The sequence below is a fragment of the Pinus tabuliformis genome, chromosome 2_1 (assembly GCF_031772625.1).
Source record: "Pinus tabuliformis cultivar Carrire ecotype Pingquan chromosome 2_1, CPIR1, whole genome shotgun sequence".
In the NCBI taxonomy this organism is placed as follows: Eukaryota; Viridiplantae; Streptophyta; class Pinopsida; order Pinales; family Pinaceae; genus Pinus; species Pinus tabuliformis.
The window spans coordinates 281,174,060-281,189,919 of record NC_142299.1 but is presented as its reverse complement, the minus strand read 5'-3'; the positions used below and the strand labels follow the sequence as shown (position 1 = coordinate 281,189,919).

The 15,860-nt window shown below is 40.6% G+C and overlaps 1 protein-coding gene across 3 annotated transcripts in view; it reads right to left on the bottom strand.

Moving 5' to 3' along the window:
- Positions 1–910: 910 nt before the first annotated feature.
- LOC149199864 (uncharacterized) overlaps positions 911–15,860 on the bottom strand; it is a 133,812-nt gene continuing 118,862 nt past the window's right edge. For 2 of the 3 annotated variants that reach the window (XM_089402543.1, XM_089402541.1), the window contains 2 exons: positions 1,302–1,551; positions 911–1,192 (listed from right to left, as the gene is read on the bottom strand). In XM_089402543.1, the coding sequence (XP_089258669.1) occupies positions 986–1,192; positions 1,302–1,551 (457 nt within the window). In that variant the 3' untranslated portion in view covers positions 911–985. The remainder of the gene's footprint in view (positions 1,193–1,301; positions 1,552–15,860) is intronic. The other variant, XM_089402544.1, reaches the window with a different exon arrangement.

Genomic DNA, 15,860 nt, shown 5'->3' with positions numbered 1-15,860 from the left:
ATATACAATTGTGAATGGATCTCAAGGCCTGGAATCGTTTTAGAAACCAATAAAAAAACAAAATATGCAAATACGGCAACTAAAACACGGAGATCTAAAGAAGACTTTTATTCATAATGATTTATAGATCGGGAGACAAATATAGGGAACACAACCTACTGCAAACCAATAACAATGTTCTGAAATACAAACCAGCAGCTGATTAGGATTTTTTCTTTAAGTTATTTTCTGTTTTCGGAAACTCTCAACTCAGCTTTACAAGCTAGATCCCTTCCACTCCGTCCATGACCATCTAAAAATGAATCCTTAACTATATTTCCTTCTATAATAACGAAATTAAATGCCTACTAATATTTTTAAAACAACTAACAAAAAGATTTTAAATCCTATAACTGAACTTCTACTGGGCTGTCAAATGCCCTCTAAAAATGTTCTCGCTTCTCTTCCCCAATGCTACCAATGTCTGAGTCATGGTGTCCGCTCAGCGTCATCTTTGTCTTTTATCCATTGGCCCATGGCTTTCATGCATAATAGTTCAACATCTTGTATTTTGGATGCTAGTTTAGGGATAATTTTGTGCGTGATGGGATTTCTCTGAAGGTATTAAGAATGATGGGAGATCTCTGAAGGAGGTGTTAGAACTCAGAATGCCAGCAAACTCACATAGGAGTAGCCCAATCCGTTGAACCTTACGGAAAGACATAAGACATGGTGCTCACAGGGAGACCATCGGTCACGGGTTCAAATCTAGTCTATTTTCTAAGTTACTAAGGAGGATTATTAATTAACTAAATTCTAAAAGCAAATATTTGTACATTTTTGTCAATTGATTAGACTTTGAACGTTAGAACATTTCACATGAAAGTCACTAAATGCATTCACATCAATCTACTGAAAATATCAAATACAATTGGAGGCGAAGTAGATATACATATAAAATAGAATGTAAAATATAGGCTACAAGAATTCAGCATATACATCTTTTTCATTCCACCAGGCGAATGGGAATCACTGGAACACTATCCCACCATTCCTTCAACCTCCTTGAGATCCGTTCTGACGACCTTGACTGTCTAAGTGGCAAATTCTTTGTGAATATATGCACAATAATGCCAATAATTATCGCTTTCAACGGCACAATTAGCAATGTTATAGCCACCCCTATCAATCCCAAAATTACCTGATTCGTGTGCTGCACAACTCAACAAAACAAATAGAAATATCTCAAACTATTTTTCAAAATATAGGTCAACATGTATGTGTATGTGCAGTAGGAATACTTCCATTCACAGTTTATTTACCTTCACGGGCCTTGACAAGGCAATTGATAAGAGCTTTAACAATGTAATATTTGTTGTTTGTAATGCTGAATGAAGTTGGATGACAGCTTGTTGAGCAGACACTATACTGTCCGTGGTTATCTGATCAGAACTAGACTTTGAAACCACAATCTCATCATATTTATCTTGTATGACTGGTTGCATTCTTATCCAAATAAGAAATCCAGTAGCCATCAAAAGCGTGGCAGACACAGTGTATCGAACCCACTCCCTAATGTATACAACAACCATATCACATCATTATTCTGAAAAACTTATCTATCCTGTCCAGTTTGTATCATGCATTTCTTTCATGCAAGATATATTGATACAACATTTCTATATAAAAAAATCATATACATTAATTGTTTAATTGTAAAAGGACATACTATGTAATATAAAGCAACATTTTTCAGGTTGTGGCTTCGGTGGCCATAGGCTGCCTTGCAATGCAAACAACACAGCTGGTGTAGAGCCTTGTGTGTGTGAGGAAGGTATTTGACCCTCGTGGTTTTCTCCCTCATCAAAGTGCTCAAGGGCCTTCAGACGTGTTTAAGCAAGTCCATACACATTTATGTTAATAAGCATTCTTATGGATACACGCCTGCACAAGACATTGTGGAAGATATCCAGGGACTTAGTGTCCATCCAACTAAGATATCGAAGGACTCAACAATTAACATCTGAGGACTCTACATAACTGATATAGTATCTAAGTCTCAACACTAACAATGTACGCAACTATGGTGACATACAACTACACTAACATTGGGTGGATCAAATTAAGATAGTAGTCGTGAAGGTCATCTGACTGCTATAACATTGGGAATGGAGAGAGGGGACATGAATTAGATTATTTTCATCAGAAAGGTATTCAACAATCACCGATCTGATTGCTGTAACATTGTGAATGGAAAGAGGAGATATGAATTAGATTCTCTTCATCATAAAGGTATCCAACTCCTTTGTTGATTAAGTAGTAGCATTGACCAGTGACAATTTATTGAACCAACTCCATTGTTGATTAAATAGAAGCACTGACCAGTGACAATTTATTGAACTATAGTGACTCACAACTAGACGACCATTGGGTGTATCCAATTAAGACATCCAAGGAATCAACACCAATTTTTCATTTATGGACATTGGAATTGCTTGCATTTATGAGATAGAGTAGTATAGTCATGACAAGTAGTTGAGTGTCTAGCATTAAATGAATTCCATGATGTATTGATCGATTTTAATTTGGTTATATTTGATGTGTGGCTGAATAGTTTTTATTTATTATATAAATAAATGGATAAATGAAGGACGGGATTTTGTTTGTTTGTAGCATTTGATAATCCGCTCTTCTATTTGTTGTTAGCTGCAACCTTGGGTCATGCAACCACATGAATTAATATTAGAGCATAAATCACCTAGAGACAATTTTTTTTCTCTTGAGTTCCTCATGGACTATTGTACAAATTTATGCTTATGCTTATCACGAGGCTTGCTCCTTAGTAGATCAGATTGTCACAATCTCCTATTGGTGGCTCATGCTCATTCGACTATCATAAGTTCTACTCCTTGATACATAAGCTTTACTCTTTGGTAGATTAGATAGTTGCATTTTCCCAATGATTTTTCATTGCTCAATCTATGACACATCAAACAGACCACTTCTTGATAGATTGCTGCAAAATCTTCTATATTGATCTACACCTGCTTTCAAGGCTTGTGCCTCAGCAAGTCAACTTACTTTTTCATCTCAATAGCTCACTTGGTTGCAAATATTTTCAAGGCTTGTGCCTCAGCGAGTCAACTTATTTTTTCATCTCAATAGCTCACTTGGTTGCAAATATTATTTGTTATCTTCTGCACTAGTAACCCAGTGGTTGTCTGAGCTCACAAGCATTCTCTTAGAAGCACAACAAAATATCTTTATTTGCTCATGAGTTGAAACCACAATATTTTATTGTTACTCGTATGATCCTTTGAGACCACAATATTTAATTGATACTCTCACAACAAAATATCTTTATTTGCTCATGAGTTGAAACCAGTGTTTTGAAAAACGGCCAGCTCGGAACCAACTCGGCTGAGTTGGTCTGAGCCAGCCTTGGATTTTGTGACCTGGCCATTGAACCGGTTTGGCTGGCCGGGTTAATACCGAGCTAGCCGAGTTGTTACACAACTCAGTCGGCTTGGCGGAGTCCTTATCAACTCGGCCGGGTTATGTACAACAGCCAGTGAACCCAAAAAAAAGGCTTTTTTTATTTTTATTTTTGGGGACTCCTTGGGCTTCCCTGTCTGACTCATGGGTTTTCCTGTCTGACTCTGATCCCTAGTATTGATATATTATTCATGGTAATGTTAAATTCTTAAAGTAAAAGTGACATTCTCCTTAATCTTCATTTTCATCATTTTATTTAAATTTTTAACATTAACATGAAATGACTCAGGACGTTTGAGAGTGGTTCCGGACTCATTGGATTTCATATGGAGAAAGTAGAATTTTAGATTTCATTCAGAATCCCGTAGACTTATCAGTTTTTCAGGATTTCAGGATTGGGGGATTGCAATGTTTCCATTGAATTTTGTCATGTATTAGGGTATGGAACTTGTATTTAATCAAGAGCACCAATCCTTCTATGTACCTTGATGTTAGTGACATTGGTTGTCGAACTCCTCCGGGATTCACTCCCAAACCGGGAGCTTCTGAAAATGTCGCTCTCGCTCTCGTTTTCGCTCTCGCTCCCCGCTTTCGCTCCCGCTCCCAAGTAACACTGAGCCAGATGATGTTGGCAACTCTAGCAGTAGCCAGTAGTACTGGTCACAGACTTTTGTTGTAGAGGCCATTTCTAGCCCCCTTGGTTATGTGTTTTTGTTTTGATCTCTATATCATCATCGTGTATGTATTGGATAGTGCACTGGGTGCCATTTTGATATAATGGACATATTCATGAGCCTACTTTGATCATATGTTGTCTTCTATCTATATTCTAATGTTGTGTGTTTGGAAACATGAATGAAAATCTTTAATGTTTTTATAAAAAATAAATATTTAATGTATTTTTTATAACGACCGAGTCATTGAAATCGAGCCGGCTTAGTCGATATCGAGTTGGAGTTGGAGTCGGAGTCGACCCTCGGCTGGTCGGAGTTGGAGTTTTAAAACATTGGTTGAAACCACAATATTTTATTGTTACTCTTATGCTCCTTTGAAACCACAATATTTAATTGATACTCTCATGCTCCTTTTGGTTACCTGTTTGGTTTCTCTATGTATATTTTTTAGAAATAAAGGCAGATCCCTTTTCATTCTATGCAATTCTCTTTTCTTTAAGCATTACGGGTGCTCTTGAAGCTCTTTATCCCATGCTTGCAAGTTTGCTTGTCACCATCCATAATACATTGCTCCAATTTTCCATTTTTACCCTTCCCTTGGCTCGGTCCTTGACACATAACATGGTTAGCGATCCTTGATACATGACATGATTAGCGACTATTCTTCACTACCCTCATTTTATACCCAAATTTTCACCCAAATTCGCAAGATTTTTATCTTCACTCACCCCCTCCAAATTTAAGAGTTCTAATCCATATGAAACACCATTTTGAGATCCAAGAAAACAATCCCTCCATTGTGCACACATCTCCTCTGTAATGTCCTAGGGTACTTTTTCCCTTATGGTTTCTATTAGGATTTCTATAATAAATCATTAACAATAGTACACATTCATAGACAATATGTTGTATAAATATAAGAAATCTATAACCATATAATTATTCAACAAAGTCAGGCTGGCAACCCAATGAACATTAGATTTATGCTAAAAATAGTTCATCGGATTGTACTTTCCAGCTTTAATAGATCCACATTCGAACCATATCTATTCAATTTTAGATCTAGTAACACCACACTAGTTGGAGGTTTATTATTATGTCCAAATTCCCCTTGGAGGTTTATTATTACAAGCTGCTGGTTAGGGCTTGTGACAGCCCCTTTTGGTCTGAGCACAGTATTCCTAGTTGTATAAATTATTCACAACTACCCTGTTGAGGGAAGGATGAGCTCTGAAGGGGTCAAATGTCTTTAGGTTGGCTTTAGTAACCACTGTCCAGCAACCGATTATACCATAGTTTGATTTGCTATCTGGAAAAGGGGACTTGCTTTCTTCTATCTGCCTACAATGATTCAAATGAAGGCTATCAAAGCCTTTGTTACAAATTCTTAGGCCTCAAATCCCTTCGTTAACCTTAGACAGAACCCTTTCTTGCTGAATAAGAGATTTAGTGCCTCAATAGAACCTAGGAAAGTAGGTTTGTGCCACAGGAAAGGGGCACGTTGTCCTTCTATTGCCTTGCAACCAATGGCCCAGAAACACTTCCGCTCCGTAGGTTTTTCACTGCCTTGAATTAGCTGTAGATTGTTTTTCTGTGCTCAGAACAGACTCTTTTTGTTGCGAAGGTGCCCTGTTGCCTCTTGATATCAGAACATAGATGCTTCAATTGTTGTGATGTGCCAGAACAATAAGAAGGGCGTCTAGGTAGGGTGGGATTAGCTCTACCAAAACTAGACGAAGGGATTAGCTAGGGTGGGATCACCTCCACCGAAACTAATTAAAAGAAAGATGTCTTAAAACCCATAGAGACTCAAGCTCAAGAAAATTAGAGATATTCCAATCCAAATTGATGATGCCAAAATGATTCAAACTATCCTCTATTTATAGATTCCCTCATGGGGTTTCTCAAATTTGAGGAGTTGCGAGTGCAACCTTCAATTTGGGTTTTTTTTGCCACATCTAACCCAAATACGTCAAACATTAGATAATAGAGTATTCACCCTTTATCAAGACTATAGCCTACGAGGTTGGATATGGTATTCCGTCCCCCTGTGAGCAATTAATCCATAAGGGACATTACATTCTCCCTCAAACATAATAGTGGTTCCACCTCTTTTTGAGGCCCTTCCCATGATGCACATATTTTCTCCTTCATACATCATAATTTACTCCCTCTTTCAAAGGCCATTCTTGATTTCCTCTCCCTGCCATCGATCAGGTCCAAATACGTTCCACCTCATTGATGTTCTTGACCCATGCCCACCGATGACTTTGTCTCTGCTCCCATGATAAATGTCTTTGAGCCCTCCCAAAAATGACATAGTCTATCTATTCTTTTTTTTCCCTCATGTCCATCACCTTTCTCCCATCTCCATTAGAGATATTTTGAGGTCTAAAATGGGTCTAAAAAAATGCTTTATAAGAACCAATAATATTCAAAATGATGATGTCAAACATGGGGATGATTCATCATTTTTGAAGTAAAAAAGTAAAAATAACAAAAAATAACAAAACTACTTTTTTAGCTCGTATTTTCAACTTATCTCCCTATAGTTTAACTCAAATTTCAAGTGGGAGTACTCGTTAGTTGCAAAATTCAATTCTTCATTCATGCCAATTTTTTGTATTTTACATTATGTCTCAATGCTATTTCTTTTATTTCAACTTAGGGAAAAGTTTCTAGGTCCCTAATCAAAGATGAGGAAAATAGGGAATTGATACTAATGAAAGATAAAAATCAACGCGGAGATGGGGCATGGACACAAGGGAGCGATGGAAAGTTTTACCATGGATACGCAACATCAATCACAACCTCTTATTTATGCCTTCTTACCCACCATTTTGTGGGTGATATCCCTAGGAGATTTTTTTTTTTCTCCAAGATGGTCCTCAGCTGGTAGCTAGCAGCCCCTTCAGCCACCAAAAGGCTCATTTTGCCATTTCTCTGCCACCCGAGCTAGCCATGTGATCCCTCACCCATTTGTCACGGTCGTATGTTTGAAGGTGGGCCTCCTGAACCTAAAGGTATGCCTTGTCATTTGGTAATTGAGTACTGTAATTTGCTTATCTTGGACACTTATGAGCATGGATTAATAAGGCGGTTTGGAAAAAGGAACGGGTTAGGTCAGTGCCCTTGTCCCCTTAGACCCCTATTGGATATTAACCTTGGATTTTTTTGGAGACCCGTGAGGACACTTGTGTGCCCTCACATTCATTTGGAGCACCATAGGTTATTACAATGGTCCAACCCCTTGTCCACTTCTTTTGAGTGTCCTACTCTTCATTGTGGCACCCATGGACCTCATTAGGCCTCTTAGAGGGCGCTACAACATGCATAGATTATTATTTGACCTCTTGAGAGTGTTGAATTTCCACGACCTTGGGTCTAGGATATAATCTTAAAATCTCTTATGCTATCAAACCAAGGATCTCAACGATACTACTTTGCATAGTGGAATATAAACAACAGTGAATCACACATGTACAGAATATAGAAAACTTTTTATAATTTTCAAGATACTCTGACCATCTGGCTGATGAAGTCAACTCTCTCAGCTCCCCTCATTCGTACCCTGTACTTTCCTGGTCCTTCGGCTCCCGATCTGCATCTCCTACCTCTATCAATACTCCAAGTCCAGTTGGCCATTGAATCTTGGTTATCCAATCTGCTCACTAGTTAATTGTTTGTCCATCAACGCATCAACACATCAGGACTCCTTTCGAGTTGTTCACAACTCCACTTGTGAAAAACTCTCAACTGCCCATTGTTTCTCTTCGGCTACTCAGGGACTTCAACCCACTATGGTCTTCTTGCACTACTTCGATGAAGACCAACATAGGGCTCAGAGGGCTGGAACCTATCACTATAAGATGTCCATCTCCCACAATGAACATGAGCTAAGAGGACTACCCATATTCTACAGTAGATATCCTTCTCCACACAGAAGTCTCATGCTCCACAAACTGCTCCTAATTGATCAGACCCTTGAGATAAACAACTACCTCTCTCACAACTACCTTTGTCCATCAAGGTGTTGCTCACTGGGCTTCACCTTGGACACTATCACACTGTCCTCCAGTAGACCATAAATTCCCAATCCAAATTTACACTAGGTCCACTCACACTGCCCTCCAACAGTCCACGAGTGACCAAGTCCACACTGTAACATCTACACCTAGTTAGGGAATCCCCACACCTAGGAGATCCTTACACACAGTTGCCAACCGAATTCTCATCAACTGCCCTTTGCTTCTGCAATAGAGGAGCTATTTCACAAATCTAGGCTCATCAGCATGTCCTCACCTAAGACATCCATCCACCGTGAGATCTGCTCCTAGTTAGGGTATTCAACAATCCATGTTAACCCAACATGTGGCACCCACAAGCTGCATATGAATTTGATCCAAATTTGTTCAAAGCAATGACCCAACACAAGGGAAACTCAATTCCAAGTCTACAACTGTTGTTCATGGACTAAGTTTTGGATCACTGGTTAGGGCTTCTCTTGTAGCCCATTGTTGCCCACTAAACCAACCAAAACTCTCCTTATTTGTTGCAGCTTCTCTCCCTTCACAATGACGGATACCTTGCCGCTTGAGAAGACTCCTACAACTCCCTATTTAGGGTTGTTTGTCCCTTAAACAAGACACTACAGGCCTGTGGTCTAATCAGTACAAAATGGTTACCATTTCTAATCAGTACAATAGGGTTATCATTTCGGCTTGCTTTGGGGAGGGTTCTCCTTATTTTTCTAGCCTAGGACAACCTTCTGCTATGTGGCCTTTATTCAACCTCCACACTGTGATTTGGGCATTTCTTTCCCTAAAACAAACCCATGTAGACATGCAACAAAGTGTGTAAGGCCTCCGGCCTACCCACACTTCCTCTTTGTGTTTACGACCTGCTTGAAACAAAGGTTATCACACTTCTATTAAGCCACAATTAGCCCAGAACTTTGCTCTCCTTGCTCGGACCTCCTGCAAGATAGATTAGATCACCAAGCAATCATGAAAAGAGCCTCTCCAACCCTTTATCTCTTCGTTGGGTTCCAAACCCACAAGGCTCCTTGTGGTGCTTTTCCCTCGAAACCCCGAACACTAGGGCTTGGAGTACCTACAAATATACAAAAAAATCAACACCCCCTCTTAGCGAGGGAGGTACTTCCAAGACTAGCATGTAACCATCATCATCTCCGGCCACACTAGCCCATCTGGCATCCATCACTGCAACATACCCTGTAGAATGAACCCGACAATCTCGGTAGTTACTCTGCCTCATCACATCCGAACCTGAAGATCCTGAACCTCCATAGGGTTGCTCCCTCTGAGGCTAGACTCCCTCTGAGCCTACACGATCTCCACTGGCTCAATCCTGCAAGAACTCATCCTCCTGGATCAAATACCACTCATGTAAATCCCTCTAATCTCGGATTCCAGATGGTGGGAAATTAACGAGTGAGAACCTGGCGTTGCGAATGCTTAATGGATCGTTGAACTGAGCAATCGAAACTGGTAAATTCACGAGTGAGAGGGTGGAAGCGACGATAGGCCTCCTGGATCAAATACCACTCGTGTAAATCCCTCTAATATCGGATATGCAACATCACAATCCGATGAAGACTCTAACCTTTCAACCTGTAGTCCATCACATCAAGCCATCTCGATAAGCATGATCTCGTTCATGCCAAAGAAACCCTCGAGTTGTCCCAACCATCCATGACAAGACATAGGAATTCCATGATCTACAAACCACAATTCCATGATCTACAAATTGCCACACAACATACTAAAGTGCACCAGGTTCACCACTGATCCACCAGAACTCCCATCCGATCTCATCATGTAGTCTTATAAGACCACATCTCCATGTCTTTGGTTGAACCCTTTGCTCCATGATCCAAACACCCACAACTCCCTCTGAGTTGCTTCGTTGTGCACACTTTGATTCACTGTTCTTCAAAGTAGCTCAGATACCATGTTGAATTTCCACGACCTTGGGTCTTGGATAGAATCTTAAAATGTATGATGCTACCAAACCAAGAATTTCAACGATACTACTTTACACAACGAAATATAAACAATAGTAAATCACACATGCAGAAAATATAGACAAGTTTTTACAATTTTCAACCCAACTTTGTTATATTAAACAACATATAATACAACAGTCTAGGAGATGTTGTACTAGGGATAATGACCCTCATACATCCACTAGTACAAGAATAGAAACTAGGGCTTGGTGTCAGTACATCGACACCCATTCTACCCTTAACATGATACTTTGACCATTTGGCTGATGAAGTCAACTCTCTCAACTCCCCTCAATTGTACCCTATACCTGCCCGATTCTTCGGCTCCTGATATGCAACTCCTGCCTCTATCAATGCTCCAAGTCCATCTGGCCACTGAATCTTGGCTATCCAATATGCTCATTAGTTGATTGTTCTTCCATAAACGCATCAACACATCGAGACTCTTGTCGATTTGTTCACTGCTCCACTTGTGAACAACTCTCAACTGCCCACTGCTGCTCCTTAGCTACCTCAGGGACTTCAGCCCACTATTGTCTTCCTGCGCTGCTCCAATGAAGACCAACATAGGGCCCAGAGGGCTACCATCTATCGCTGTAAGATGTCCATCTCCCACAATGAACACGAGCTAGGACTAACCATATTTTACTGTATATATCCTTCTCCACACACAATTCTCGAGATCCACAAACTGCTTCTTGTTGATCAGATCCTTGAGCTCAACAACTGCCTCTCTCACAACTACCTTTGTCCATCAAGGTGTTGCTCACTGGGCTTCAACTTGGACACTATCAGGCTGTCCTCTAGCAGACCATAAATTCCCGATCCATGTTCACACTAGGTTCACTCTCACGTTGCCCTCAAACAATCCATGAGTGACCATCTCCACACTGTAGCATCTGCACCTAGTTAGGGCATCCCCACACCTAGGAGAATATTACACACGACTGCCAATAGACTTCTCATCAACTGCCCTTTTCTTCTGCAATAGAGGATCTACTGCACAAATCTAGGCTAGTTAACATGTCCTCACCTAGGACATCTATCCACTGTGAGATCTACTCCTAGTTGGTGTACTCAACACTCCATGTTAACCCAACATGTCGCACCCATAGGCTGCATATGAATCTGATCCAAATCTGGTCAAAGCAATGACCCAACACAAGACAAACTCAATTCCAAGTCTAATACAATTGTTGTTCGTGGAATGAGTTTCGATCACTGGTTAGGGATTCTCTTGTAGCCCACAACTACCCACTAAAGTGACCAAAACTCACCTTGTTTGTTGCAGCTTCTCTCCCTTCAGAATGTTGGACACCTTGCTACTTGAGAAGACTCCTATAGCTCCCTGTTTAGGGTTGTTTGTCCCTCAAACAAGCCACTATAGGCCTACGGTCTAATTAGTACAACAGGGATATCATTTCAGCCTGCTTTGGGGAGGATTCTCCTTATTTTACTAGCCCAGAACAACCTTTTGCTATGTGGTCTTCTTTATTCAACCTCCACGCTGTGATCTGGGCACTTCTTTCCCTCAAACAAACCCACACAACCCTGCAACAAAGTGTGTAAGGCCTGCATCTTACCCATACCTCCTCTCTGTGCTTATAGCCTGCATGAAACAGAGGTTATCACACTTCTATTAAGCCACAATTACCCCAGAACTTGGCTCTCCTTGCTCGGCCCTCCTGCAAGATAGATTAGATCCCCAAACAGTCATGGAAAGAGCCTCTGCAACCCTTTCTCCCTTTGTTGGTTCTCCTCCTCCTATCTGCGGCCAAACATGAGTATACTCCTCTCCCTTGAACAAGTTACTCCACTTTCTCTTTGTTGCCTTTGTTGCACCAATGGATGAGCAAAAGAGCTCCACAACACCTCCTATATATACACATAAAGGAGGGTTTCTTCCAATGTCACAATAGGGCTTGAACACCTCCTTATATACACATAAAGGAGGGCTTCTTCCAGTGTCACAATAGGGCTTGAACAACTTTCACAAGCCTAAATAACCTTGGTTGACCTTGACACCTCATGTGCAAAACCCAATCATAAATTTAAAAATTCATAACTCCATTTCTACATCTCGAAATTGGATGATTCTCATTGCGTTAGAATCGTCTCACCGAATCTATCATCCTCATCCATCACATGTCAAAATGGGCTCATGGTTTTGGCCCAAATCCCGATGGGTGAAAAACCTCAAGCTTGGTTTCCAAGCCCACAAGGCTCCTTGTGGCGCTTTTCCCTCAAAACCCCGAACACTAGGGCTTGGAGTACCTCCCAAGCTACACAACATTCAATAGAGGCTTACTTTTTCATTTATGAGCTAGTTTGGCAGGCGTGTCACCAAAAGTTGAATTATTAGAACATTATTTTATTTGTGGGGCTTATGTAGGCCAAGGAGGCTAATTCGAACACCTAAGTTGTGTATAAATACTTGAGCACTTCTACTAAATTAGCCTTCATCATATTTTCTCATTAATTTAACGATCCGACTATTAAATTAATAAATCCCTCCTCCTAATGTCACGATAGTCATTTATTGATGCGCCAAGCCATAATTTTGCTAACGGCTCTTCAAAACTCATTTGTAAATCTAAATTTCCCCCATCAACTGTATCAGTCTCCTTCATTTCTCCAGTGTTGTACAAGTGCTCAGTGATAGAAGGTGTCGGAGTTCCATAGTCGATCACTTCAACTAGCTAGTAGATTACTGGGCATTATTATGTTGGTTTGTGTTATATTCTTTCCACGACTAGCCCACGTAGTTAACTGGGGGGTTATAGGGGGGCAGAGCGCCCCCTTCGTTGCGTCGATTGTGTGGCTGTGGGGGAGGGGCGGGGGCTTCACAGGGGGTTTGAGGCGTACCCGTAACCCCACTTTATGGGGTTTGGGGTAGCGCCTTGGAAAATTTTGGTTTTGGAACCTATGTTAGGTTGGGTGGACCCACCTATGGTTTTGTGCATGATTTTCGCACATGTTTTTTGGACGCAATGGTTTTCAGTCCATGGTTTTGGACATGATGGTTTTTTGGTCCATGGTATTGGATGCTTCGGCATGTATAAATATGTATTATAACATTGAAAGGAACATAATGAAAAATCAATCTGGTAGGCCGGTTTTTGGATCCAGGGGAAAATCTCTGTGTATGTGTTTTATGTGTTATGCTCTCGCACTGTTTATTTTCTGTGTTTTAGAATTCGTATACAGGTAATTTTTGTACAGGGTTAAAACCTACATTTGGTATCAAAGCTATTTTGGCTTCAAGGGGACACCTTTGTTGTTGAGGGGTTTCGCTCGGGCCTGTGGTAGACCCTGTTCAGTGGGCGATCTGCGAGATCGATTCTGGTGGTGAAAGAAGATGGTGAGCAGTGGAAAGATAGAGATCTATAAATTTAATGGTCAGAGTTTTTAGTTGTGGAAACTCAAGATGGAGGATCTGTTGGTGGATAAAGATCAGTAGATCACGGTAGATCCGGGTACTAAACCAACGGGAGTGTCCGATGAAGAATGGAAGAAGTTGGATAGGAGGGCAAAGAGCACAATACGATTGTGTGTCTCAGATTTAGTATTGTTGAATGTATTAGGGGAAGCTATTGTGAATGCTTTGTGGGACAAGTTAGGGACTTTGTACCAATCTAAGTCTCTGGTGAATAAATTGTTCCTGTGGAAAAAGCTGTATAACCTGAGGATGAAAGATGGAGACTCGGTGACAAAGCATTTGAATGCATTTAATACTGTGGTAAGTCAGCTAGCATCTGTTGATATTAAAATTTCAGATGAAGATAAGTGCATCAGTTTGTTGTGTTCTCTACTAGATTCGTGGGATAGTCTAGTTATTGCAATTGGTAGCAATGCAACTGCCTTGCAGTTTGATGAAATAGTCTCATCTTTGCTGACGGAGGAGATGAGATGAAAAATATGGAGAGCCAAAATGGTGATGCCTTGTTTGTACAAGGACGGTCCTAGAACATAAACAAAAATAAGTCATTGAGTGGGAGACCTAAATCTAGAGGGAGATCTAAATCTCTAGGAAAACCTGTAAAAGTGGTGTGTTGGAAATGCGGAAAGGAAGGGCACTACAAAAGGGACTATAAATCTAAAGCTCATGATAAAGGAAAGGGATCTGATGATGCTCCTTCTGCAGAGGCGAAAACCACCTCAGATAAAGGTGGGGATGTGTACTTGGCTTCTTCAAGTACACATGTAGATCATGAGGCATGGTTGATTGACTCAGGTGCATCCTTTCACTTCACTCCCCATAGAGAGTGGTTCTACGAGTATGAAAAATATGATGGTGGTGATGTCTTCTTGGGGGATGACAGGAAGGCTAGAATCGTTGGTCGCTGAAAAGTAAAGTCAAAATTGCAAGGTGGAAGGGTTAGAACACTTCCGGGTGTTCTGCATATTCCTGCGTTGGCCATAAATATGATTTATGTAAGCAAGTTGGATGATGCAGGTGTAAAAACAGTGTTCGAGAAAGATACCTGTAAGATGGTTCGGGGAGCACTGTTCCAAGTTGCAAGGTAGCACTGTTATTGATGGGTGCAACAGTTCTGTGGTTCCTGAAAGTGGAGCAGAAAATTTAGTGGTCTCTGGAGAGAAGACCATGTTGTGGCATCAAAGGTTTGGACATATTGGAGAGAAGGGCTTTCGAATACTTCATGGTAAAGGTATGGTAGAAAGTATGAGTAAAAGCTCTCTGGATTTTGATTTCTGTGAAAATTGTGTAAATGGGAAGCAGAATCGGGTGAGTTTCCCTTTTGGTGGTAAGAGGGCGAAACAGATATTAGAGCTTGTGCATAGTGATGTGCTTGGACCTGTGAAGGCTCTATCACTAGGTAAGTCTGTGTACTATGTATCATTTATAGATGACTTCTCAAGGAATACATGGATATATTTCCTTAAGAAGAAATTTGAAGTCTTTGACAGGTTTAAAGAATTTAAGGCTCTGGTGGAAAACCAAACAGAGAAGAAGATAAAGGTGCTGAGGATAGATAATGGTGGAGAGTTTTGCAGTAAGGAATTTGAAGAATTTTGTAAGAAGTGTGGTATAGCACGATAGAAGACTACTCCATATACACCTCAGTGAAATGGAGTTGCATAAAGAATGAACAAGACGTTGATGGAAAGGGCAAGAAGCATGCTCAGTGGTGCCGGGTTAGGACAGGAATTCTGGGCAGAGGCAGTGGATACTGCATGTTATCTAGTCAATAGGTCACCTTCATCAGAGTTGGAGGATAAGACTCCATAAGAGTTATGGATTGGAAAGAAACCCTCTCTTTCACATCTTAGGGTATTTGGATGTGATGCATATGTACATGTTCCAAAGGAGAAGCGAACCAAGTTGGATAGTAAATCTGAAAAGTGCATCTTTATTGGGTATAAGGATGGTTTAAAGGGTTATAAGCTTTGGAACCCAATAACAAGAAAAGTTGTGTACAATCAATATGTGGTGTTTAGAGAGGTGAAAGATGTTATTAAACATGAAGTCCAACCAAAGGAACCTGAGAGGATAGAGTCTGAGCTAAAGGAGGAAGAATCAGACTCTACAGCAGAGGAGGAATCAGAAGATGAAGAGCCACAAACTTCGGCTATGAGAAGATCAATTCGAGAAAGAAGGCAGCCAGAAAGGTATAGTCCATCTGCTTTCTGTTCAAATTTTTCTTTGTTTGTTACTGATGATG